The sequence below is a fragment of the Lagenorhynchus albirostris genome, chromosome X (assembly GCF_949774975.1).
Source record: "Lagenorhynchus albirostris chromosome X, mLagAlb1.1, whole genome shotgun sequence".
Lineage (NCBI taxonomy): Eukaryota > Metazoa > Chordata > Mammalia > Artiodactyla > Delphinidae > Lagenorhynchus > Lagenorhynchus albirostris.
In genome coordinates this window covers 1228016-1254594 of record NC_083116.1, presented here as the reverse complement: position 1 = coordinate 1254594, position 26579 = coordinate 1228016, and the positions used below count along the sequence as shown (strand labels likewise).

The 26579-nt window shown below is 65.4% G+C and overlaps 1 protein-coding gene across 2 annotated transcripts; it reads right to left on the bottom strand.

Annotated features, from left to right (window-relative positions):
- Positions 1-25272, bottom strand: FLNA (filamin A). 2 transcript variants are annotated; one of them, XM_060137828.1, is made up of 48 exons: positions 25179-25272; positions 21666-22153; positions 18314-18562; positions 18113-18210; positions 17846-17993; positions 17342-17460; positions 17171-17248; positions 16917-17079; positions 16616-16816; positions 15953-16090; positions 15740-15863; positions 15488-15624; positions 15194-15387; positions 14945-15058; positions 14711-14854; positions 13996-14119; positions 13734-13894; positions 13557-13647; positions 13300-13469; positions 12910-13027; positions 12549-12811; positions 11726-12323; positions 11463-11636; positions 11216-11378; positions 10979-11139; positions 10715-10885; positions 10194-10317; positions 9948-10104; positions 9109-9298; positions 8930-8953; positions 6405-6652; positions 6226-6321; positions 5954-6056; positions 5726-5866; positions 5489-5617; positions 5120-5293; positions 4862-5023; positions 4565-4768; positions 4336-4488; positions 4099-4221; positions 3714-3980; positions 3440-3577; positions 3126-3241; positions 2468-2600; positions 1517-1693; positions 1136-1354; positions 848-1051; positions 1-482 (listed from the first exon to the last, which is right to left on the bottom strand). In XM_060137828.1, exons 2-48 carry the CDS (start codon positions 22036-22038, stop codon positions 295-297), a joined length of 7944 nt encoding a protein of 2647 aa, XP_059993811.1. In that variant the 5' UTR covers positions 22039-22153; positions 25179-25272; the 3' UTR covers positions 1-294. The 2 variants fall into 2 exon arrangements, with proteins under 2 accessions (XP_059993811.1, XP_059993812.1); XM_060137829.1 differs by lacking the exon at positions 8930-8953.
- Between the last annotated feature and the right edge of the window lie 1307 nt (positions 25273-26579).

Genomic DNA, 26579 nt, shown 5'->3' with positions numbered 1-26579 from the left:
GAATGGAAGCAGAACTTTATTCCTCTTGGCTAGAGAAGAGAACTAGCAGGTGGTTGTGCACTAGACCCCCACCCCTCACCCCTCCCAGGAGCAAAGAAGACAGGCAGGCTGCCTCTGCTCGCCCCTCTCCTTTGCCCGAGTGGAGGCAGGGGAGCGCAGCACAGGGCAGGGTCGGCTGCGGTGACAGGGTGGCCAGGGCTGGCCAGGGCTGGGGCGGGTGCTGCTTGGGTGGCGGAGGGCGGGCGCAGGGGCACTTCTCATCCTGGGAGCTGCTGGCTGGCACGGACACAGAACTCAGGGCACCAGGACGCGGTAGGGGCTGCCTGGGATGTGCTCGTCACCCCATTTGACCACCAGCGTGTACTCCCCCTTGTCCCTGAGCAGGTAGGAGACGCTGTAGAGCCTGCTGCCCACGTGCTTCACCAGGATCTCCTCGCAGGGTGTCCGGGGCCCGTGTACCCCTACCAGCAGCATGTTGTTGCCTGGGGGTGGGGGAAGGGGCCTCAGTGCCAGGCCCCAAGTCCCTCCCCTCAGCTGTGACTGCGCTGACTCCCTTCTCCTGTCTTGTAACCTCCCCTTCCCACCTCGTCGCCTGTTTTGGGGTGACAGCCCTTCCTAAAGAGCTGCCAGCAACCCCCCACCCCCCCCCACCCCAGGCAAGACCAGCAAAGGAAACTCCAGCTCCTCCAGGGCACTTTCCTGAAGGGTAGAGGAGACGGCAGGGAGGCCCAGGCTGGAAGCGGCCCACTCCCAAAGGCATTCCCACCGCCCTCGTTCCCCTTGCCATGTTCCCAGGCACTGGCTGTCCGCTCTTATGTCTAGCCTCATCTCCTGGAAGGACGCCCACCTGCTCTGCTGCAGTCCACCGTGAAGCTGCTCTTCTGGCCCATGTAGGCCTTGCTCAGCCCCACGCCCTTGGCCAGCACCTTGCTGGCGTCGGTGGGACCCGGGCCTGGGGCCCCGTGCTGGGGGGCGCTGGCAGTCTTGGTCAGGGAGTCCACAAACACTGATGATGTCTCATGGAGGCTGTGGTTGCTGACCAGACGGTGACCTGCAGGGCAGAGCAGGAGGGGCTAAGAGGTGGCCAGAGTGTCGCGCACTGGGTTGGGTAGCCGCAGTCTGGTACAAGGCTCACCTGTAACTCTGGCCTTGAAGGGGCTGCCCCCAATGTGGTAGGGGCCGCCGTACTTGATGGAGATGAGGTAGCTGCCAGGTGCCATGGGGGTGTAGGTGACGCGGTAGCCCTCAGGGCACTCCTGGCAATCCATCTTCACCTTGGAGGGCCCGTCGATTGTGACCGAGAGGGCACCAGCGCCCGCATTGCTTGTGTTCACGATAAACTCAGCTGGGCTCCCTGGGGGCACGGGAGGTTAGGCAGAGCTGGCCTGGCCTGTTTCCCCCCCCCAGCCCTCCAGCGTAGCCTTGTCACCTCCACACGCCTCCTGTTGTCACCGAGAGCTCGGAGGAGGGACCCGAGCAGTTGTTCACACACTGGAAGCCGCACCCGCTGACCTACCTGTGACGCCGCCTTCCAGGCCAGCCCCGTAAGCGGACACCAGGCCTGGGTCCCCTCCATGCCCAGGCTCCCCAACTCGGATCTTGAACGGGCTTCCAGGGATGTGGGTGCCATTGAACTTGACATCAATCAGGTAGATGCCATTCTCCCGTGGGATAAAGCGCACGGCGTACTTATCTGAGGGGCAGAGGAACATGCCGTGGGCCTGGGGTCTCTCCTCCAAAACTGAGCAACCGGCATCGGCGAGGGGCTTCCCTTGCCTGCCAGCGTTGAGTCCAGCAGGTCTAGGGGGCCACTCAGCTTGTTCTGGAGGCCGTGCTGGGCACCCACACCCCACTGCACAGGCCTCCTGAAGCCTGAGGGGTGAAGCTTCAGATGCCCAAGCTACCCATAGGACTCATTTGGACTGGAATCGTTTGTAGGCAAAATGCCCGCCTCGATGCCTCCTTCTCCAAGGGTTACCATGAGTGCCTTATCCCCCACGTGTTCACTGGGACCCAGAGACAGGCAGGAACTTGCTTGAGGTCACGCGGCTGGGAAGGGGCAGGATGAGGCTGTGAACCAGTGAAATTGGGCTGGGCAGCTCCTCCCACCCCCGGGCTGTCCCCGGGTTCCAGGCGTTGGCCAAAGGCCTGGGCAGCCCCCATCACTGGACTTTGGGTCTCTCCCTCAAGAGACTGCACTATACGGCCTGCAGAAGGTGTTTTCCTTCCTAGCAGCACGGCTGCTGAGCTAGGTACCCCAAGGGCTTGGGTCACAAGCTGGGGAAGCGCCGCCCGGCTGGAGGAGCCCAGGCCTCTGGGCCCCGTCTCGGCTGCTTCCGGAGTCTGCGCCTCCCCTTTGTACCCTCAGCCTGCTTCCCAGCCAGTGGGCCAGGCCCAGGGGGAGGCGCACTGCTCCCAGTCGGGCCAGGGCGGACGGCTGGCTGGCCGGGAAGGGCCAGGGCCTCACCTTGGTCGATCTCCGTGACATAGCACTCCTCCAGGGCTCCTGAGGGGCTGTGCACCTTGGCATCGATCGCCCCCTTGGCCCCGTTCAGGCTGACTGCAAAAGAGGCTGGCTGGTTGACCTTTAGCCCTGACTCCTGGAAGCACAGCAGACGCGGTTAGGGGCTGGGGCGGGGCAAGGGAAGGAAAGGGCTCCAGAAGCAGGAGTCCCACTGGGTTGCACTTACCCATCTGGCGTCCAGCTTGGTTTAAAGAGGGAGAGCCATGGATTCTCGAGGGGCAGCAAGCTACAGGCACACACCCCCGCTCCCAGACCCACGCTCTCCAATCACACACCGGCGGCAGGAAGGGGGTGGCCCCGCCCTGCGGGCAGCACTCAGCCCTGGCAGGCTGTCCCTCTTTAAACCTCAGCCCTGGTGCTCAAGGGGCACAGGCTTCTGTTCAAAGCCTTTAGAGCTGAGACACGAGAAAAACTCCACGCGACGGTCAGGGGTACTTCCTCCGACCCCAAGCGTGGGCTGCACCCGGCCAGAGCAGAAGCCCGGCGCCCCGAGCTGGGCTGGGCGGGTCACTCGACACAGGGCCAAGGCCTGCTCTGTGCGGCGGCTCTGGTCTGGCCGGGCCCAGGAGCCCCAGGCGGGCGGTTTCTCTCGGTGCCTCACCTGAAGACTAGAAACAGTAAGGCGGCGGGCGTCACCAGACGGAGAAGCCACAGGCACCACGAAAGGGCTATCGGGGATGTGCTCCTCGTTGAATTTGACTGAGACCTCGTAGTCACCTGAGCAGGGAGAGAGAACAGAGGGCGTGCCGGGAGGTCCCCACCTGTCGGCATTCGAGCCTGCCACCTCCCGCAAACAGCCTGAGTGGCCCTGGGACCTCAAGGTGGAGGGTGGGAGCCGGGCAGGGCTGTCCGCGTAGACCCAGACCAGCGCCCAAAGCCGAGTCCTGCCTCCCAGCCCCAGCCACGCCTCAGTACCTGGCTCCTGGACCACATAGGCCACGCCACAGGAGCCATCCTTGCGGTCCTCGAAGGAGATCTCGGCCTTGCTGGGGCCCTCGACAGCAATGGCCAGGCCCCCGGCGCCAGCTTCCCTGGTCCAAATGCTGAATTCGGCTGCGGGAAGGTACAGTGTGTCCTCACGGAGGGCTGCTCCCCCGGCGTCGGCCCCCGCCAAGCATGGCTGCTAGCCCCCTCCTGCCCCCCAGCCCCCGCCCAGGAGGGGCAAGAGCCCCGCAGGAAGCAGGCCTACCTGGCACTCCAGCTTCAGCCCTTTCCAGGCCAGGGCCCCCTGCGCGGACCTTGTGGGCTCCCCCTTCCCCCAGGGGCCCTACGGTGAACTGGAAAGGGCTCCCAGGCACGTGCTGGCCCTTGTACTTGACGCTGACGGTGTGCATGCCCATCTCGGCGGGCACGAAGCGGATGCAGTAGGTGTGGTTCTCCCCTTCCACGATCTCGGCCTCATGGCTCTTGCCTGATGGGCTAGTCACCTGGGCTGTCATGTCCTGGATGCTAATTTCTGTAGGTGGGGGACAGCCTGGTGAGCAGGAGACCGAGGGCCCGCCCCTCTGCTTGGGACCACCTCGGGCTGGCACCTAGGGCTCCCTGGGACCCTCCCTGGCTCCTGTAGCTCCTACCAGGGATCTTCAGGCTGAGGTCACAGTGACTGCCAACGTTAGCCACCGACGGCGCCCGTCGCCTGCGTGTGATGCTCTCTTTCACCCGGCCCTCGCCTGTCACCTTCACGGAGAAGGGGCTGCCTGCAGGAGGAAAGCACAACCCACATCCCACACAAGTTACGTTCTGCAGGTGGACCCTGGGTGTGGCAAGAAGGTTGCCCAGCCATGGGGAAGGCGCGTGGGTGCCTCACTCACCGGGCACGTGCTGGTCAGCGAACTTGATGTTGATGATATAGTTTCCAGGCTCCGTGGGGCAGTAGGTGACCCTGCATGTGCCATCCTCCAGGTCCTCTGTGTTGATGTCCACCTTGCTGGGACCCTCGATGGACAGGCTGAGCCCACCATAGCCTGCGGGAGGGACACCCCTGAGCCAGGGGGCCAAGTACAGTGGTCTCACCCCAGCTTCCAGGCCGCCACCGCCTACCTGCATCACGGGTGTCGATGATAAACTCTGCGGGCTCAAAGGTGTGGCCTTCGTGGAGGCCCTGGCCTGAGACGCGCACGCGGCTGGCATCCCCAATCTCCGACTGGCTGATCACCACTGGAATGGGGCTGCTCGCCACATGCTGGCCATTCTTCTTCACGTGCACCAGGTGCTCCCCGGTCTCCTTGGGCACGAATGAGATCCCTGGACACGGGGAGGGGCTGTCAGCTGGGGAGAGGCGTGCCCCCACCCCCAGCCTCCCTCCTTTCCAGAAGGCCCTGCTCCCCAGCCTCTTACCCACGTGGCCATTGCGCAGCCGCTTCAGCAGACAGGGCTCCTCCCGGCCCGAGGGCGGCACCACCGTGGCTGTCAGCAGGCTGAGGTCCGTCTCCGAGATATTGATGGGGATGTCAGCGGCAGAGCCCACCTTCAGGTGGGACATGCGCATCGAGTCGTCACCTGGCAGGGGACGGTCACTGTGTGTCCAGGCACAGAGGGAGACTGCACCCACCCCGCCACCTGCCTCCTTTTGTCACCGCTCTGGGTATCACCTACCTGTGACCCTGGCAGTGAAGGGGCTGCCCGGGATGTGCTGCTCGTTGTACTTGACCAGGATGCTGTAGTCACCAGGCAGCACGGGCAGGTAGGAGACGCTGCACGTCCCGTCGTGGTTGTCGGTGCAGCTGATTTCTGCTTTGGATGGGCCCTCGATGGCCAGGGACAAGCCCCCTGGAGAGAGTTGTGGGTGAGGGTGCGAACTGTGCCCAGGGACACTGCGCCAATGAGGAGAAGCCCCAACGGGCAAGCAGAGGCCGGGGGTGGGGCAGGGAGCCTCATCTGGGGAGCATGTCCAGTGTCCAGCTCCCCACCGGATGACAGTAGCCCGTGACACACAGGCGGGTCAAGACGAGAGCTGCCGCTCACCCTCTCCTGCATCCTTGGTGTTGACGGTGAAGACAGCAGGCTTGTTCACCACCCCGTGCGTGAGGCCAGGCCCGTAGGCTGTGACGTGGCCGCAGTTCACATAATCCACGTAGAACTGTAGGGGGCTTCCTGAGGCAGGAAGAGGGACCACGTGGAATGGGGGCCTCGTGTCGTCCCCAAGCCCCTCCCCCAGCCCCACGCCCCCGTAAGGTGGTGGTGGCATGCTGAGGGGCGCACCTGGGATGTGCATGTTGTCGTAGCGGATGTCCATCTCATGCAGGCCGGCCTCGCTGGGTGCGTAGCGCACGGTCACAGTGCCATCCTTGTTGTCGGTGATGGCCGGCTGCGCCACCTTGCCCGAGGGCATCCGCACCTCCCCTGCAGGGCAGTGGGGCGCGGGTCAGGGCAGCCCGTTGGCACACTCTGGCCTCTGTGGCTCCCTAGCTCCTTCCCGCCCCCGCTCACCAGTGATCTCGCCCTTCTTGATGGTGAAGGGGATGACAAGGTCGAAGGGCCTCAGGCTGGTCACATCCAGCCCGTTGACACCCACCAACGGTCTTTCTGGGGCCTGCAGTGGAGACAGAGGGCCTGAGTGAGGAGCTGCAGGAGGGAAGGGGTCCCGCGTGGGAGGATCCGGGGTCCCTCCTAACAAGCGGCAGAACAGGGCCTCACGGGACGCCCAGCTGGCCGGTCCCCGAGTGTCCCCTAGGGCTGGGAGGAGGTGGGCCAGGCCATACCCAGGTCTGCTGACCGCCCTGGGCGTAGGTGTACGGCGGGGCCAGCTGCTGAGGCCGTAACGGGGGCTGTGCCGTGGGCTGGTCCCCAGCCAGCGCCTGCAGAGCAACGCACAGGAGCTGGAGACTCTGTCGTCACACATGAGCCCCGCCCGGACGCCTCGCCCCCGACCCCTCCTGACCGTCACTTGGAAGGGGCTGTTGGGCACGTGTTCGCCACCGAAGCGCACGCAGATGACATATTTGCCCGGCTGGGGGGCCGTATAGAAGATGTCAAAGGTGCCGTCCTCGTTCTCTACCACGTCCACGTCCACCTCGGAGCCGTCGGGTGTGCACACGGTGCAGGTCACCTTGCCTTTGCCCGCCGCCTTGGTGTCCACGGTGATCACCGTCTCCTCCCCAATCTGGATGGTGGGGCCGATGCCAGCGCCTGGTGGGGTAGGGTGGGTCCCCAAAGGGGGGGCCAGCGCATGAGCTCGGTGCTCGGGCCGCTCCTGTCCACCTGCCGCCCGCCCAGGCCTCTTACTGCCACCACCAAGCACAGCCAGGCCTCCCGCCCCCGCCCCCCCAAAGCTGGGATGGTGAGTGATTTCTCAGAAGGCAGGAAAGGTTCCCCCGAGCCACCTCAAGCCTGGGAGTCCTGTCTCGGGGGAGTCCCCCACATGGGAAAGGCCCAACGGATGGCACCCAGGAGTCTGAGAGGAAGGAAGGGCCGGGAAGCCCACGAGGTCACCGCCGCCATCAGGGCACAAGCATTTGCCGCCACCGCCCCCACCCACTTGGCTTCAGCCTGTGCCGTGGACCACGCTGACCGGCGCCAGCGCGCCGGCTGGGCCCACGGCTGCCTTCGCCCCTGCGGCCTGGCCCCGGCCCCCAGTGCCGTGTGCGGACGCGGTGAGGCGGAGACCTGCTGCAGCGTGGGGAACGTGACACTCGCCCCGCACCCCCCGGGCCTGAAGGTGAAATTGGAGTTTCCTGACAACTGAGAACGCTCGCTCGACCGGAGGCTTGCAGAGAGGGGCGGCCGGGCGTGGCCCGGCGCAGGCAGGGAGCTGGGAGCAGGGAAGCAGGTAGGCAGCAGGGTTAGCACCCAGGCAGCACAGCGCAGCAGGCAGTGGCAGCACCCAGGGGGAAGGGGGGCAGGAGGCCCAAGCCAGAGCCACGGCTGCGAGGTGGCGAGAGCAGAGCAGCTGAGCAGCCTCCAGGGCCCCAGAGTGCCCGAGGAGAGGGGAGGGACAGTGACGTTATGATCTGGGCTCAGCCGTGGAGGCTCGGGGGGCTGTAGGCTGTGAGGCCTGGCAGCGAGTGCTTTCTGGAGCCCGGCCCCTGCCAGGGAAGCAGCTGGGGGCACTGGACCGACTCGAGGGCTGAGTGCAAGGGGGTCCCCCGGCCAGCCTGCCACCGAACTCTCCTGTCCGCCGAGGGCTCCCGCTTTGCGCAAGGGCTCCATGCTGGCCTTCCGCGGCTCTCCTGAGCGCTACACCTGGCCCCCCGCTGCCCGCCCCTGCCCTGGGAGGCCTCACCTCGCACACAGCCACACCTGGTCTCCCTGGCTCGGAACCTGGACCCGCCACCTAGCTAGTAGCTCGGGCCCCAACCTCACAGTCAGCCCCGACTCCCCGCTTTCCCTGCCCGGCGCCCAGCCCCTCAAGCCCCACCACCAGCAGCCTAGCCCAAGCCACCCCTCCGACTGGTCCAGAGGTGACTTCAGTTCCCCAGCTGGGCGCCCTGTCTCCATTCTGCACGCGGTGGCCAGGTAAACCGAGACCACTCCCTCAGCCCAGCCCTGCCCCTGCCTCTGCTCCCCCCAACCCCGGCCCTACCCCCTGCCCTAGGCACGCAGGGCTGGCGTCTCAGACCCCGAGGCCTGCTGTCCAAAGTCGTCGAGCCCCTGCCGCGGAGCCCCAGCCACCCTCTAACTTTCTCCCTGGCTGCCTCGGCCAAGGTCCCGGCCGACAGCCTTCAGAGGCTCCCGTGTAGTCGTTGCCTCTTCTTGGTGTCCCTGGCTGGGGCTGGCTCTCCCCTCCCATGCCTGAGCAGGAGAACCTCCGTGCCTGGTTGGGGACCATCTGAATAACGTCACTGCTTGGGGAATGGGGGGAGGGAGGGGGGAGGGGGGCCACCGAGTGCACTTTGGGGCTCTGAGGCCGGGCCGGGCCCCGCCATGCTGGCCGCCCAAGCAGTCGACGCTGGTGCTACGGCACTACCAGCCAGCCCCACCCACTCATGCAGCCTGCACCTCCCCCGGCCTGGGACGCAGAGGCCCCCGGGAGGTGGGGATGGGGGTCTGTGGATCCGGCCGGGGCCGGGGACTCCCGCTGCTTGGGGGAGACCCCACGCGAGAGCCCTGGACGCGGAAAGAGGAAGTGAAGAGAAAGGGCCTGCTGCCCGCCCCCGGGACTTCCCCGGGAAGCCAAGATCCCCAGACCCCAGAGCCCCCAGGGGGGTGCCTCTCGGGATGCACCTCACCCCAAAGCTCTCAGCTGCAACCCGACTTCTCAGATGGGGAAATGGAGGCCCAGAGGGGGAGGGCCGGAGCACTCATGCTCAGCTCCGGAGGCCTCCCTGGGCCCTAACCCTCCAGTTCCCCCCTCTGTCCCTGCCAAGAGCTGCAGCTGGAACTGTCCTGGGAATCAGCATGGAAGAGGAAAGGAAGCTGCCCTCCGGGCAGGAGGGGCATTGGGAGTGGCCCCAGCAAGCAGCTTACCTAGCCCGTGACCTCCGATTGACACTGAGGTGAGAGGGCAGAGAGCAAGGAGAAAGGTCAGGTGAGTCACTCAAGGGGGCGGCCCCCACTCCCACACGCCGCCCCAAGCAGCGAGCCCTTGCACACAGGCACACCCAAGCCCCGTGCTGAGCGCCGTGGCCGCTGGCGGGCTGGCTCACCTGTGACAGTGCACTTGCTGGCATCCCCAGTGGGCACGGCCCGAACGCGGTACGGGGAGAAGGGGATCTCGTCACCACCATACTTGATGAGGATGGTGTAGCGGCCCGTCACGTCTGGCACGTAGGCCACCGTGTACGTGCCGTCGTGGTTGTCTTGGATGTGCGTCTTCTTGGGCTTGCCCTCAGGGTCCTGCATGGCAGAGCACAGGGGAGGCGGTTGGCCCAAGCCCAGCCAGGCCCGGGGTTCCCTCAGGCCCTCTCAAAGGACCAAGCGTCGAGCGCCACTGCTGCAGGGACAGCCTCTGAGCCGCTCAAGCACCGTGGCCCAAGACGGCTGCCTGCATCCACCACTGTCCTTTACTTCCCCACGGGCAAGGCCCAGAAGGGAAGCGCCAAAATGCCCAGTGACCCCCCCCGGCCCCCCGCACCCTGCGTGACAACAGGCAGGGGCAGGGACCTGGCGCCCATCCTGCTTTACCCCCACGAGGACCTCTCAGCTCCCATCCTCTACCCCAGGGCCTGCCCTAGCACTAGGACGAGCTCCCCCAAAGATCTCAGAGTCCTAGCCTTACACCTGGCCCCAGAGAATGTTACAGGCAGAAAAGCTGAGGCACTAAGGGCTTTGGTGACACCCGAAGTGAGCAAGTGCGTGCGTGGGGCAGCCCGTGTCTGTCACCACCATCCTAGAGGCTGGCACGGCTTCTAAGGGAGACCAGAGAGCCGGGCCGTGGACCCGCGCGGCGCCCCGCTCCAGCCTGGGCCCCTCCCCTCCCTCGCCTTCCCTGTGCCCGGAGCTGCACCGCAGCTGGAGCAGGCGGCCACCCGTGCGGCCGGCTCACCGTGATCTGAACCGCCAGCAGGCCCTCCCCTGCGTCCTTTGCGTCGATGGTGAACTCCACAGGCAGGCTGGCGGGCACGCCAGTGGTGTTGAGCCCGGGGCCGCTGGCCTTCACCTTGCTGGCATCATGCGTAGGCAGCACCTTGACCTTGAAGGGGCTGTTAGGCCAGGACGCTGTGAGCGGTCAGGAAGGCTCTTGGTGCCCAGCCCAGGCCCCTCCCCACACGCAGAGGGCCCAGCCTCTTACCTTCGGGGCACCTCTTCTTCCCCGTACAGCACCGAGATGCTGTAGGGCCCCTCACGGCTGGGCACATAGTTCACGGTCTGGGTACCATCGGCGTTGTCCACCACATCCACTGGCTCCACCAGGCCTGGCCCCAGGCCCACAGACAGAGCCTTAGCCGGTGCCCTGGGCCCCTAGGCCCACCACACTAGAAAGCCGAGTTTGGGCCACGCACCCAGCCCTCACCCCAGGGGGCCTCGACTTGCCCTCACCTGCCCGTCCCCAGAACAGCCCTGAGCCCCTGTGACATCTCAGACCCTTGCCCGCTCTACCTCCCTCCCGCCTGCCACATCTGCTCAGCGGTCTGTTCTGCCTCCTTTAGGTCCCCTGCCCCAGGGCACTGGCTCTGGGGTCACCTGAGGCTCCTCCGTCAACTGCCTGCCCACCGGCCCCGCCCCCCACCCCCCGCCGTCGCTGGGTCCCCTCCCTCAGAGGACCGCACTCTCCTGACCTGACCCCCCACTCCCGGGCACAGGAACACTCACCTTTGGGCCCCTGCACTTTGACCTGCAGCGGGGCCACGCCGGCCTTGCTCGTGTCCACCTGGAAGGACTGAGGGAGGTTGGCACGGACCATGCCTGGGCTCAGGCCAGGCCCAGAGCACTTGACCTTGGACGCGTCTGTCACATCATGCACGGGGACCTTGAAAGGACTGCCTGGAGGCGGGCAGAGGGATGGCAGCTGTGTGAGACAAGAGTGGAGGGCGGACAGGTGGTCCCAGCCCGGCCCCAGCTGACCTGCCTCCTCACCTGGCACCTGATGGCCGCCGTAGGTGACGTTAAGGCTGTAGGTGCCGGCCTCATAGGGGACGTACTCGACCGAGCAGCTGCCGTCCTTGTTGTCCGTGCAGGACATCTTGGCCTCGGAGGGGCCCTCTACAGCCAGGCCCAGGCCCCCTGTACCAGCTCCCCTGGCCCAGAGAGACAGCCCGTCACCCCCTGGCTCCGAGGCCCCCTGCAGCCCCTGCCTCCGGGGCTCCCACTCACCTGGTCTCCACGGTGAACTTGTTGGGCTTGTTGGTGGTGCCGCTTTGGATGCCCGGCCCATGGACGCGCACTCGGGAGGGGTCACAGCCCTCGGTCACGGGCACCTGGAAGGGGCTGCTGGGCACAGGGCTGCCGTCGTAGGTCACATCCACAGAGTGGAGTCCTGCAGGAGGGCAGGCTGAGTCAGGGGAGCCCAGGCCACCCTGCCCCCACCCCCGGCCCATCCCCCCAGCGCCCTGGCACGCACCCTCCTCGTAAGGCGTGTACTCCACTTTGTACGTGCCGTCGCCACAGTCCTGCACGTAGGTCTCGGTCAGGTTGCCCGAGGGGTTGGCCACGCGAGCCTTGACGTGCGGCCCTCCGGTCTGCGTCAGAGCCCGGGCATCCACACTGAACTCGGTGGTGGCTTCTCGGAAGACGCCTGCAGGGGGGCAGGGAGAGGAAGAAGAATGGGGCTCCCAGGGCCCCGGCTCCCGCTGCTCCCACGCCCTATGGTGGGGGGCCTCTCACCTTGGCCCTCAATCCCGGGCCCATAGCACTGGACGCCTGAGGTGTCCACTGCGGGCTCCACCTGCAGCTTGCTGGGGAAGTTGGGCACGGGCTGGCCGCCGTACTTGATGGTGACAGTGTAGGCCCCGGGGCACAGGGGGATGTAGGTGATGGTGTGCGTGCCGTCGCCGTGGTCCTGGATGTGCACCTCGGCTGGCAGCCCCGCCTCGGAGCGGATCTCAATGGTCAGCTCTGCGCTGCCTGCGCTCGAGCAGTCCACGTGGAACTGGCCCGCCTCACCGGCGGTGGCCCGCTCCAGCCCGGGGCCCGAGCACTTGACCTTGGATGGGTCAAAGCAGGGAACCACGTGGGCCTTGAACGGGGAGCCGGGGATGTGGGTGTCAGCGAAGAGGATGTTGATGTTGTAGTCCCCGGGCTCCGTAGGCACATAGGACACAGAGCACGTGCCGTCCCCGTTGTCCAGGCACTCCAGCTGGGCCTCACAGGGGCCCTCCACTGTCAGGCCCAGGCCGCCTGTGCCGGCGCCCTTGGTGTCGATGGTGAAGCGGGCAGGGGAGCCTGCACTGCCCCCCTGCAGCCCGGGCCCAAAAGCTTTCACCTGAGGGAGGAGGGGCAGGTCAGGAGCCAGAGCCACGCCACCTCCCCGACCCTTGACCCTCAGACCCCCAGCCTGACTCCGTCTGCCTCCTCTCGTTCTGGCTCCCCTCCCCCACCAGACGGGCACAGGCAGGCCTGAGCAGGGCCACTGCTCAAAAGGACAAAAATGAGAAGGGGTGAGGGCGAGTCTGGAGAAGAGAGGGGGTGGCGCCTACACCCCAGTTACCTTGCTAGGCTTGGTGGGGGGCACAGCTTCGAGAGAAAAGGGGCTTCCGGGCACAGGCACGCCGTCGTAGGTCACCTCGACCTCGTAGGGCCCCTCCTCACGGGGCACAAAACGCACCACGCTGTTGTCAGCCCCTAGGCCTGGCTCCACCTTGCAGGGCACTGCTGTCCCCGAGGGGCCCACAATCTTGGACACCACTTTGCCTTGGCCACCGGCACCCTTCGACTTGACTGTGAACTCCTGGTCTTTGCCAACATCCACCTCTGTTGACACGATGAAAGGAAGGGGAGAACTGTGGCATGGGCCCAGGCAGCCCCGGGGCGCGCTCAGCGGCTGGCTGTGACAGGCCCCAACTACTTACTCTCTCCCAGGCCGGACACCTTGATCTTGCTGAGGTCCAGGCTTGGAGACACCGCCACCGAGAAGGGGCTCTTGGGGATAGGATCCCCTCCATAAGTGACACTGACACCCACTGGGCCCTGGGAAGGGTACAGAAGGGCAGGGTCGTGGGTCATGGCCCTGGTCCCCCTGGCCTGGGGCTTCCCAATTTGGGCATGGGGAGGGGCTTCAGAGACAATGGCTTCTCTCTGCCACTGCACCCCCTGGACTTCCATGCCTTCTCTCTCCCAGGTGGGAAACGAGAGTGGGCGGGAAGACCCCGGAGCTGCCCACCCAGCCCGCCACGTGAGGGGGGCCCACGGGCTCAGCAGGTATATGGACAGGCGCGGCCACAGGGGGTCAAGGTAGCTACCTGCTGCACAGGAGTGTACTTGACGGTATAGGTATTGTCATGGTGGTCAATGAGGTCCACATCACGCACCGCGTCCCCCTTGGCCAGCCCCGAGAACTGGACATCCAGCTTGCCTTTGCCGGCGGCTTTGGCATTGACCGTGAAGTGGGTGGGTTTGCCAAGCTCAACACCTGAGGAGACACAGCTACCCTGTAGGGGCACCTTGCCCCACGCCCCCTCGGGGCTCCCCAACCTCCCCATGGGGTACTCGTCCTCACCGGTACGACTGAGGCCAGGGCCCTCGGCCTTCACCTTGCTGGCGTCATGGGAGGGGTCCACCTTGACCCGGATGGGGCTGGTGGGCGTGGCCTGCAGGGGGCGGGAGGAGGAGGGCTGAGAGGAGAGCCACACCCCAACACCCAGCAGCATTAGGGGCCGGAAGCACCAGCACCCACCTGGTCCGCGAAGAGGACCATGATGGTGTAGCTGCCAGCCCCGCGGGGTGTGTACTTGACCGTGAAGGTGTCGTTGTCATTGCGGATGATGTCGAAGTCAATGTCGGCCTCGGCGGGGCCCACCACGCCGGGGGCACACTTGATGCCGATGCTGACGTCACCTGCGGGGGAGGAGGGAGTGGAGGCTGGAACCTCACGGGCACGCCTCGCCCACCCGCCCAGCCCACCCGCCCCCCCCCGCGCTCTCGAGGCAGGGCCTCACCCTGGCCGGCCTCCGTGCAGTCCACAGTGAAGTAGGTGGGCTCGTGAGCCTTGAGTCCCGTCTTGGCCACTCCTGGGCCGTACACCTTGACCTTGTTTGGGTGGCTGCCGGCTCCCACATTCACCTGCAGGGCACGGGGGCAAATGCAGGGGCATGACCAGTCTGGAGGAGGGGCAAAATGGCGTGACCACCCTGGGGAGTGCCATGTAAAGCAACCATTTGATGCTGCAGTGCCGCCACCCTTCGCCGTCTATGCAACCAGGGCAGTGAGATCGCTCGTCTGCACTAACGCCTGTACTGGAACGTCCGTGGCAGCACTGCTCACGACAGCCAAAAGGTGAAAAACCCCAAATGCCCGTCAACAAATGACTGGACACCTAACACGTGGTCTATCCGTGCAGGGCCTAGGAGCCCGTCCCCAGGGAATGTCTAGAGAAGGTAAACCGCACGGCCAGAAGCGGGTGCGTGGCTGCGTAGGGCCGGGGGCAGTGGAGGCGCAGAGGAGTTTCTCTGGGGGACGGTGAAAACGTCCCCATCCTCGACTGTGGTGATGGCCGCACAGCTCTCAACTCACTCACAACCACCGAGTTGTTTAATTGAACGGGGTAGGCTGTACGGTATGCGAGTTTCATGGAAGAGGGCCGTACCACAGCAAAGCGGGCACCCAGGGAAGTGGGCTAAAGGCCCGTCTGAGGCCTGCAGAGGGCAGGCTCACCCGAAAGGGGCTGCTGGGGATGCTGACGCCTCCCCAGGACACCATGGCCGTGTGCTTCACCGGCTTCCGGGGCACGTAGGAGCAGCTGTAGGTGCCGTTGCCGTTGTCCTTGACCACTGCCTCCACGGGGCAGCCCTCGTTGTCCTGGAGAGCGGGCGGGAGCAGGCGGCCTCCTGGTCAGTGCCCGGGCCTGGGCACCTGCCCACCCTGCCCCCACCACAGAGGGCACCACACCTGGACTTGGACCCTGAGAGGAGCCTTCCCGCCGTGCTTGGCATCCACCGTGAACTCTGCCGGCTTGTTGACGGCCACACCCGTCTTCTCCAATCCAGGCCCACGTGCCTTCACCTAATGGGAGGCCACCCAGATCTCAGGGGACCAAGTGCTGGCCTCCAAAGACAGAATGGCAGGAGCACACTGCCGGCGATGCCAGCCCAGGGCCCTAAAGCCCAGAGACCCAGCCCAGCGGCCCGCACCCTTTACCCTGTCTGGATGGAAATCCTGGGGCGCCTCGCGGATGTCGGCCATGAAGGGGCTAAGGCGGATGTCTTCACTGTTGCACAGCACGTGCACGGCATACTCGCCAGCCTCCTGGGGCCAGTAGCGCACATCACAGGAGCCATCGCCCTTGTCATCACATTCGATCTTGGCCTGTGACGGGCCCTCCACAGAGAAGCCTGAGAACAGCCGCCAGCTCCGTCAGTGCCCTGGAACCTTGGGAGGGTGGCCCTTACCAGCCTCTGCCCCCAGGTGCCCACATCGCAGCCTCCAACTTACCCAGGGTGCCCACGTCGTCCCCAATGGCCTCCACCACAAAGTCTGCGGACTTGCCAACGACGCCGCCCTCCAGCCCGGGGCCCCAAGCCCGCACCTTCTGATTGCCACACTCGGTGCCCACCTTCACCTCGAAGGGACTGCAAGGAGAGAGCCACCCAGGGGAGTGCCAAGGGGCCCCGTCTTGGAGGGGGGCCGGCCCAAACCCAGCAGAGGGAGGAGTGCGCCACCTCCGAGCTCAGCCCGGGGTCTCACCTGCGCCCGATGTTCTGGCCGCCCCACGTGATGGTGACAGTGTATGTGCCGGGGACCATGGGGTAATACTCGAAGCCATAGACACCATCCCCCAGGTCCTTCTGTTTCACGCGCTCCTCGCCCTCTGCCGGAGACAAGGGAGGGCCTCAGGCCTGCCCAGCAGTGGCCGGGGACTGGCACCGCCCACCCCAGCCCAGCCACAGGCCAACTTACTGGGACCCTTCACGGTGACCTTCAGCTCCCCACTGCCCGCGCCCTTCGTGTACACCTTGAAGTCGGCAGTCTCCTTCACTCGCACACCCTTGGGCTGGAGGCCCCGGCCGACGGCGCGGCAGGCCCCTGGGTTACAAGCTGTGAGCAGAAGGCTGGCTGAGCTGCTGGGAGCCGGCGCTGGGCGACCCCTCCCTTGCTCCCACAAGGCTGGGCCATCGGGCCACACGGGCCGGTGAGGGACACGTAAGAAAGAAGTGGAAGGGACCGTGACCCTAGGACCTGTGTGGCCCAGGCCAGGACACAGCAGGCCTCCTCCCACCTGCTCCAGCCATGCCAGCCCCCAGCCCCCCGCCTAGCCCCCCCTAGGAAGACAGATCCAAGTACCGTTGACCCTGTGGGCAGAGCAGAGAGCAGCAGGTTTCTAGACAGCTGGAGCGAGCTCTTCCGAAGGTGAAAGCGTGGAGAGACAGAGAGAGATGGAGAGGGCGAGAGGAGGAGAAGGAGGAGGGTCCCAGCCGGGCCAGAAAGAGTGCGCCCGCACAGCAGAAGGACAGAAGCCCGGGGAGCCGGGGCGGGGGCTGGAACGGGACCTGCCCGGCTGCCCCCCTCCGAGACCGCAGGGCTGGAGCCGTGCCCAGCGGGGGGCGGCCGGGACTGGCCTACCTTGGCCAACAGTGACAGTGTAGGGGCTGCGAGGGATGGGCACACCAGCGAAGGTGACATGCACCGTGTGGACGCCCTCCACGGTGGGCTGGTAGCTGCAGCGATACGTGCTGTCACCCCGGGCCTCCAGCTGAGGCTCCACGGTACCCTTCCGTCCTGTGGGGTCCTGGATCACCACTTCCACCTCGCCTGTCCCCGCTCCTGCCAGGAGGCATCGGTTCAGATCCCGGAGCCTCCAGGCCGCTCCCGCGCCCCCCCAGCTCTTCCCCCAGACCTGCCGGCCTCGGCACCCTCCCCTCACCCGCCGTGAAGATCTCAAAGTAGGTGGTCTTGTTGGCGATGTTGCCGCTGGGCTCCAGGCCAGGGCCCTGGGCCGTCACTTTGCTGGCATCTCCCTGGGACTTGTCCACATACACCTCGAAGGGGCTCTTGGCGATGTGCTGGCCGGCAAAGAGCACAGTGACCTGTTCCCAGGAGGGGCGCACCGTGAGGGCAGGGTTGGGGCACCCTCGCCACTGCCCTCGCCACTGGCCTCCCCTTGGGCTAAGGGCTCACCTTATGAGTCCCCGTCACCTCGGGGACATACCAGACAGAGAAGGTACGGTTCTTGTCGTTATTGGCGGTCACCTTTGCCTAGGGTGGGAAGGAGTCCGTGAGCCGTTGCTCAGAGCGGCCCCTCCACGCGGAGGCCCGGCAGCGCCCTGCCCTGCCTGCTGGCCGCCCTACCTCCTCCTGGTGCCCGGCCGGATCCTCCACGTACACCAGCACCTCTCCCTGCCCGGCGCTTCTGGTCTCCACAGTGAACTCTGCCCGCTTCTTCACCATGTTGCCTGTGGGCTCGATGCCTGCCCGGGGATTGGGGGGGAAGCCACAGGCTGGCTGTGAGGGCTGGCGCACCCCCGCCGCAGCCCCATCAGGCTGTTCGGAACGGGGTGAGTCAGTTCGGTGTACACTCCAGCGCGCAGAACCCGGCCTTCGGCCCCAACTGCGCTCCTGCCGTGGGACAGGCCTGGGCCTGTTTTCTAGAACGCTGGCTTGAGTTTGCCTCGGGCTGGTGTGGCGGGGGGAACACAGAGCCAGTGGCCAGTTTTGACCAGCCCTGACCCACTCCTGCCTGACTCACGGGGGGGCATTTGATAACCTGGCAGCCACGTGACTGAAGCCTCCCCGGGAGCTCACGTTCAGGGAGGAGGTCACCTTGCAGGAGGACCCCCCGCCTGGCTCTCTCACCTGGCCCGTAGGCTCGGGCTTTCTTCGGGTTCAGTTTGGGCCGCAGGGGAGCCCCTGGTTTCAGCTTGGCCTTGGGGAACTGGGACAGGTAGGTCATGACGGAGTGCTCATCCACATTGGGGTCCACGATCTCCTCAGGGGTGATCACCTGTCATGCGCGGAAAAAGGAGCCAGTTGGCCTCCAAGCCTCAGGGTCCTGGGACACGCCACCTCTCCGCACTGGGCCCTCGGCCCCCAGACGGCCGCGGTTGGCCCGGCGGAGCGTACCTGAGGGATGCCCAGCCAGTCGTCGGCCTGCTGCATGGCTTCCCTGGCGTTGTTCACGGGCTTGCTGGCATCCCAGGAATCCCAGTCAGGGCACAGGCCTGCGGGGCAAGGAAGGCCATGAGTCTGGGGGGCCAAGAGACCTGGCTGCAGGCCATCCCCTCCGGCCCCCTACCGGCGGCCCTGCCCCCCGCTGCCCCTCACCCGGGGCGCAGCTGTCGACAAGGGCGCCCAGGGCCCTGCCACTCTGCCAGTCCCGGCTGAAGTTGGTGATGGGCAGCTGCGGCAGCTTGTTCTGGATCCAGCCCAGGAGCCTCTGCTTGGGCGTCTGCTTCTTGGCCTCCTCGTCCTCCTCCTCGTCCCACATGGGCATGGAGATGGAGTAGTGCAGGATCAGGGTCCAGATGAGGCCCAGGATCAGCTTGAGGTTCCCGTCCACTATGGCCTTGCTGTCTGTAAGGGGAACGAGCGGCAGCGCTGGGCGGGCAGGGCTGACCCGGGGTCCCTGTGCATGTGCGCACACACGCGCGCACATGGGTTTGGGGGTGGCACACATTCAGGGTGTCAGGCCACTCCCAGGCACTGGGGAATGTGGCAGCATAGCAGGCCCCAGGGAGGAGGCACAGGCCCCCGTGGGGCAGGGTGGGGTGTGGGTCGGGGCCCCTTTGGGGGTGTGAAGGAGGTTTGGAGGCAAAGCACCTGTAGACACATGACAATACAGCACAACGGGGGGCATTGCTGGAAGCCCTGGGGGCCGTGGGGACCCAGAGGAAGGACAGGAGACAGACCTAGGCGGCAGACAGGTCCAGGGGAGGCCTGGGGAGGAGCCCCCTTCCGCAAAGGTGGCTCTGGAGTGAGTGGGATGAGTGCTCTGCAGGGGCCCACCGCCCATCCCCAGGGATCTCCAGGAAAGGGCCCCTGACCTGCACTGAGAAAGAGGAAGGCCGGCGGGTGGAGAGGTTGGGAAATGTGGCGGCTGCCCTGGGGTCGCGGGGGCGGGTGGATGGGTGGATGGCATGGGGCTGGGGAAGCGGAAGCGGTGGCGCGCGTTGGGCAAGGACCCTTTGGGTGGAGGGTGTGAGCCCCGCCCCCCACTGCCTTAGTGCTCCCCCTCCCCCCACAGAGCCAGGCTGGGAGTTGGGCAGCAGCCCTGATGCAGGGGGAGGGGCTGGGAGCCCCAAGGAACCGGTGGTTGGGCTGCATGGCCCTGACTCACTGGGGCCCGGCAGAGATGGCCTGCCAGCCAGGATGCCGGGCAGGACACATTCCAGGGGCCCCCTCACCCAGCCCGAAGGGGAAGGGCGGAGCCAGTGAGCCTGGGTTGGGCGCTCAGGGCCCAGCTTGGGAGTCTGGGTGGCAGAGGTCATGGGTGGGGTCCCCAAGTCCTGCTGCCTCAGCAGAGCCTGCTCAGCTGCTGCCCGCCCTCCTCGCCACCTAACGGGCCACTGGGCTACAGGCTGGTGGCTGCCAAGCTCACCACAGGGGAAGTGGTTAGGGCGGGCACCCTGCACCCCATCCCCACGGCAATGCCTCTGGGCTCTGAGCCCCACCCAAGGCCCTTCTGGGTCTCAGCCTCCTCAAGCGAACGGGGTGGGGGGGGCCGGGGGGGGCCTCTGAGAACTCAGGAGGGCAGCTCATCTTTGGAATCCCTGCTGGTGTGTTACACCTACCCTTCCCCAACAATCAGTAGAAAATACTTGTCTAGTGAGTCAACTTGGGGGTGGGGAGAAGGGGATGGACGCCACCAGAAGGGCCATCAATGGCAGGTAGCCTGAATCCAGCGGGCAGCACCTTGCGGACCAGCTCAGTGCCACTCAAAGCACAGCGGCCTTCCTGCTCCTAGGCTGCGGTTGGTCCCGGTCCCTCACCACTGCCTTGCACTGTCCCCAAATGGCAGGTAGGAGGGTGGAGTGGGGGCTTCAGGCTAGGGGTTACTGGAAGGTTCAGAGAAGCCCAAGGACACAGGAGTAGCCAGGCCTTCCCGCCAGGCTCCCACCCGCAGAATCGCGAGTCTAGCACAAGCCCTCAGCAGGCCCGAGGTCCACTATGACCCAAGAGGGGAAACACAAGGCCAAGCTCATCAGCCATCATCGGGCTGGGCCCTCCCCACCCCCGGTCCATAGGAGGCTGGCCTAGGCCCTCCCATCCACCTCACAAAAGAGGGTGGGAAGGACCGGGCTCAGAGTTGAGAGACTGACTGGTTGGATGGCCCCGCCCCATCCCACCCCCTTTCCCCAGCCCCCCGGGCCAGCCTGCCCCCTCCCTCCCCTAATCACTGCTGCTTTCCAACATTTTTTTGCCTTATATGGCAAAGCTCTGGGAACTAGGCCTGCTCCAGCCAGCTCACAAGAGGAGGAGAAGGAGGGAGGGGGGAGGAGGAGACCCCCCCCAGACAATTGGGGTGTGGCCCGCCTCCCCACATCCGGTTGCCCCCCCACCCAAGGCTCAGAGATGACTCAGCTTGGCTAGACTGAGGCTGGGACTGGGGGGTGGGCCTCGGCCTCGACCTGCATTCCAGAGAAAGAGGTGGGGCCCTTGAGACCAGCCCTGAGTGGTTGGGGGCACCTGAGTCTCGGTCCCTCCTTTTCTCAGGCTCCGCATGGACCGGGCCAGGGCTGTAGGGACAACTGGAAGGCCTCTTTCGATTCTGAAGAAAAGAAAGCTCGTGCCCCTTCTCTCCCTGTCGCATCTCCCCGCCCCCCCCCAAGTCACCAGTTCTGGTGCCTGTCCCTGTGTGGCTCTCATCTCCGAAGTGCCTGGGATGATGCAGTAGGCCCGACCACTGCCAGCCTCACCAGCCCGGTGACACGAACACTGGGCTGGCAGCGAGCCCAGCACATGCTGGAGTACCTCCCAAACAACTCCTGCATATTCTAGATGCAGGAAAGCAAGTCCTACATGGAGGCAAGAGTTTGGCACAAGCTCGACAGTAACCAGGTATCTAAGAGACTACAAGCCAGCTCCCTTCACTGGCCAGCGCCCAAACCCATCTCAGGTGCTGTTTTGCTAGCTATGGCCCTCTCTGGCCCCCTAGTTCCCGAAAGAAAATCTAAACTTGCGGTATGAGCCATCTTCACTGGGGGGCACTAGACAATGGGACCCACAAGCTCCAACCCCCGTTTAAGGAACCACAGGGGTGCCTGAAGCCCAGAGGGCCCTCTCCAAACTGCTGTAGGGGGTGGAGAGCCCCGGCCTCCCCCTCGTTAGAGATGGGGCACCAGGCGCACGGCCAGAGCTTGGCCAGTGCCCGCCCCCCCAGGCCCTCTCCCACCGCGGGCGCAGCGGCGGGGGCGCGGCCTGTGGAGGATGTGAGCTCAGCCTGGGCGTGGGCCAGCCGGGGACCGGCGGGCGGGGGCGCGTAGCGGTCCGCACGCACCGCCGGCCTGCGAGCCTTTGTTCTCGAGGCCCACACGGAGCTGGGCGGCCCCGGGGACTCCCGGGGCGGCGCCACAGCTTAGGGGGGGTGTCTGCGAGGGGTCGGCCCGGAGAAGATGGGAGGACGCGCGGAGCCCCCCTCCCTCGCCTCCCAGCGCCACCGGGCGGCCCGCGCCCTCACCGATGGACACGAGCTTGATGCTCTCGCGCTCCAGGAACTCGAGCGCCACCGACACATTCTCGAGCTGCATCTGGCGGAAGGTGGGCCTCTGGTTGTGCTTGCGGTGCATCTTCTTCTGGCTGAGCACCTCGAGCAGCGCGATAAGCCGCAGCCCGTCGCTCAGGTCCGTCTGCAGGTTGGCGATACGCTTACTCACGCACTTGAGGTGCTCGTTGCACCAACGCGTGAATGTGTTCTGCTGGATCTTCTTCCACGGCGCATCCTCCGCCAGGTCCTTCTCGGTGGCCGGCATCTCGGCGTCTCGCGTGTCGGCGCCACTGCCCGGAGCCGCGCCCGCAGCGCTCTGGCCCGCCCGGGAGTGGGAGCTACTCATTTTGAGGCGCGAGGAGCCGAGGGGCGGTGCTGCAGCCCAAACGAGGGGACGGCCCTTTAATTAAAGTCGCAGGCACCTCAGCGAGCGCGGGGCGATGCAGACAGCAGAGGTTCCGCTGCGGAGAGAGCGAGCCCTTTAAATGCGGGCGGGGGCGGGGCTGGGAGGCGGAGTCACATCGGGGCGTGGCCTTGGGTGGGGCTTCGGGGCCGTGCCCGCCCCGCCCCGCCCCACCCGTTGGAATGCCCCCCTGAGTCCCCCCGCCCAGGCGATTTCGACCCGACCCCCAGCTCCGGGAAGGGTCGTTGGGCCCCGTAGCGGGCAACGATGCGCTCAAGTCCTGCGATATCCCTCCTGCGCTGCAGGAAACGCTGCAGCGAGGAAAGGCTGAGCAGCGTCTGGCGCTGGACCTCTTGGCTTCCAGCGGGCACACCATACAAGGGACTTTCCTTCCCCAAGGCCCCTGCGGGGGGTGGGGTGGCTCGCCCTCCCTGAGTCACGTGGACTCCGCTCGGTCCCCGCAGCCCCCCGTCGTCCCCTCTCCCCCGAGCTCCGGCGCTTGGGGTTCCCTGGACGCGCCCCAGCCGGCGGCCCCGGCGGCAGCAGCAGCAGCAGCGGGAAGGGGCCCGATCTGAAGGGCGAGCCCTTGGAGAGCGCAGGTCTGGACCAGGCGCTGCTGGCAGCGCTTTGCGCGCGTGCGCCAAGCCAAGGAAGCCCGTAGCGCCCGAACCCTAGGCCGCCCCCCTCAGACCCCCTGCCCCAGCCCGCCTTCCCGCTCTGCAGGGTTTGGCCTGCGCACCTGCGCCCCGCCGGTCCCCACCGCCTCCCTCCCTCCCCGCTCCACCCGGGAGGAAATGGGGCACTGGGCCAGGAGGCCACCGGCACTCCAGGAGCCAGCAGCCTCGGAAGGGGCCCGGGCGTGCCGACGCGCACTGGCACAGGGCGCGGCGTGATGCATGCAGAGACAGCGAGTGCCCGCCTCACCCACCAGCTGTCCACCCGGGGCGGGAGGGGCTTCCTCTCCTGTCGGAATGGCCCCTGAGCCCAGTGTGACCAGCAGCCAGGCAGCGGCGGGGAACCTGCTCCGGGGTTCCAGTAAGACTTGGTGGGCTCTGAGCACCTGGGTCTCGGTGGGCTTCAGGGCCGTGGTGGTGCAGAGCGGGCCCCCAGGACAGGGCGGCCAGGGGACCGAAGGGGGCAAACCACGGAAGGCTGCCAAGGCCTGCTGGGGAGCCGGGATGGTGTCTCCAGGGCAATGGGGAGCTATTTGCTCAAAATTAATTTTCTGGTAGATAACTGGAGACCGTGGGAGGTCACTGTGGGGAGACATTGACCGGCAAAGGCACAGGGGCAAGAGGCCTGTTGGGACATTCACTGCCACCCTCTTCAGTGAAGAGAAGCCAGCCTACTCATGGCTTTGTCACCAGAGTGGACTCACTTCCCCCAGTCCTGTGTACCTCCCCTCTCCAGGATGTTCCCTTCTTTACATCTTTTTTCCAGAAAGGCATGTCTCTGTCCCTCGTGCTTGATTCTTAGATTGACCCGCAGACTAGCAGTAATTAAGTTATCTGCTAAAGACCAGTGGGAGAGGAGGCCCTGGGTCAGCCAGCACGTCATGCCCAAATAAGGTTGACTCTTGCACAGCCCTGGTGTCTGTCTGCATCACCCGCAGTGGGGCTGCAGTCCCCACCGGCATCTCCCTTGCCCTCCAGCATGCTCGCTTGGGGGCTGCCTGTCCCCCCACTGGTTTTTCCTCACCAGTGGTGGTGGCATGGGGTCTAAATGATGTTTTTCAGTCTGAGGCTCACCTCCTGTGCACTGTCCACTCCTGACCACTTTCAGACACATGTGCACAAAACTCCACACTGCGGTGTCTGGGAACTGGGATGGAGGTGGGAGAGAGAGCTGTAGAGGGGGACCCGTGTGGACCCCTCCCTACCAGGCCCCATTCAAGAGGAGGTGAGAGTTGTTCTTCTGATTCCCCTGCCCCACTGGAAAGCAAGTTCCCAAGGACAGAATTACACCAAGAATTGATTTTCACTCCATAACTGCCATCCAATTGGGTCATCTGTGTTCATTCCTTAATCTTCAGGGAGCAGGGAAACTGAGTCAGAGTAAGCGACCAGAAGCCAGCTCCAGCAGAAAGGGGGACAGAAGCTGGGTGCCCTGGCTTCCAGCCCTAGGCTTTCCCTATTTGGGGGCAATAAGTGATGGGGATGTAGAGGGTTCTTGTCCCTAGGGGACATAGTATCACCACCAGGTGGCGCCCCATCCCAAAGCCCCCAGATCGGGCAGCCCTTGGAAGCCAAAATCCAGCTCTTTCATATTTTCCCTTATTTGGAGTAGATTCTTGGATGTTAGACACACCCCGCCTCCCACCCCACTCCTGCCCTCAGACCCCAGGCCAGGCCCTCCCACAGGGGTGCTTCGGCTGATGAAGAAAGCCGAAGAGTGGCAGGAGGGGCTGCTCAGGCAAGTCCAGGTGCAGCACGTGACAGCACTCAAGTCCTGAGCTCCCACTTCGACAGAGCGGCCTGGAGCACACACAGGTGGGTCTGTCAGCGGACTTCACCTGCTGCTCCCGGACCAGGTGGCATGGGAATCTGGGGACCCTGCCGCTCACATCCTGGCTGGTGTGAACATCTAGCTCAGAGCCAACCTGGGACAGGGCACAGCCTGAGAATCTGGCCTGGCCACCCTCCCACCCGGGTCCCCGTGGAGCACAGCAGCCCAGGAGCCAGCCCCTATGTACCCAAGGCAGTTGGTGCCCAGAGGACTGGTGTCACAGGTACCCACTGTCGCCCTCCCAGGGGGCATACTGGCTGCGAAGTGTCCTTCCAGGTGGTCACTCGCGCTCAGCCCACACAATGTCCTGCTTTCAGGGCCTTGCCTTCCTGGACAGTCACGCAGTGACCCGCTCACGGGCACCCACCAGAGCCCATATCCTGCCAAACTCTCAGACACCTTCTCTCTCAGGGACCCCCGTGGCTTTCGGCTCCCACACTCCTGGGCACACACATAGGTTCCCGGGGAAACCCGGGAAGGCGGCTGCGCTCACGCACCCGGCTGCACCTGGCCCTGGGCTCCCGCTCCGCGAGCAGCTCGGTGACCGTTCCACTCGGTGCCCGCCTCGGAGGCCTCACCTGCTGTCCCTGCGGGCGGCCGGCGACCGCGGGGTGGCGCCTGGCCGGTCCTAGAGCCCGCGCCGAGCGCCTCGGGGCTCCGCTGGCGTCCGCTGCGCGCCGCGCGCCTCCACGCGAATGGGCCGCCGCCGCTCGCCTTCTTGTTTGCCGCACCCCCGCCCCGCGCCCGGCCCGGCCCGGCGAGAAAGCCTTAATTGGTAAAATCGCCCAGGAGCGGGGGTGGCGGGGCGCCGCGGGGGCGCGCCGTGAGCTCAGGCGCCCGGGCCGCCGGCGACGCCCCCCCACCCCCGATGAGCTCACCGTCCAGCGAGGGGAGGGGCGCGCCCAAGGGGTCGCAGGGCCTGCGTCTCAGCCCAGCAGCAAAAGCCACCTCCTCCAGGGAGCCGCCCACAGTCACGGCCCCCCGCCCTTGCCCCGAGCCTGGGCTGTCCAGACAAGTTTGATTCTGCCTTGGGGGTGGGGGGTGACAGGCCCTTGCAGGTGCTCACTGAGCGCCTACCGCCCGGAAGTCCGCAGTGGGGCAGGGACCCGAGCCCCGTGATGAGCCAGCGTCCTGGCTGCCACTGATTTGGCCCCTGATGGGTGCCAGGCCTGGCCTGGGAGCGAGCAGGAGAAATGTTCGGGATTCTCAGGAGCATGATTAGGTGCAGGGCTGAGCTCTGGGCGTGTACGGTGGGGTGCCACCGAGGGGCCAAGTGTCTGTGAACCGGGTGGGCACAGCCATGCCCCGGCTCTGCCAGGCTCCCTCTTCCTCTTCTACGTGCCCATTGCCTGGTAGCTTCATATTCAGCTCAAATGTTACTTCCTTGGTGAAGGCCACATAAAGCAGTGTCTTAATATTTTGCCCACAACCCCCGATAAGAACTACATTTTACATCCTGAGCCAGTACCTGCATGCACACACAGATCGACACAAATAACTGAAACAAACGTTCCACCAAATGAAACCTTCCCTTACTACCTGAAAACACTCTATTTCCTATTCTATTCCACTTCATAAAAAGAGAGAAAGAAAAGGAGGAAGGGGGCTTCCCTGGTGGTGCAGTGGTTAAGAATCCACCTGCCAATGCAGGGGACACGGGTTCGAGCCCTGGTTCGGGAAGATCCCACGTGCCATGGAGCAACTAAGCCCGTGCGCCACAGCTACTGAGCCTGTGCTCTAGAGCCCGTGAGCCACAACTACTGAGCCCATGAGCCACAACTACTGAGCCCGTGAGCCACAACTACTGAGCCCGCGTGCCACAACTACTGAAGCCCGCGTGCCTAGAGCCCGTGCTCTGCAACAGGAGAATCCACCGCAGTGAGAAGCCCGCGCACCGCAACGAAGAGTAGCCCCCGCTCGCTGCAACTAGAGAAAGCCTGTGCACAGCAACGAAGACCCACCGTGGCCAAAAATAAATA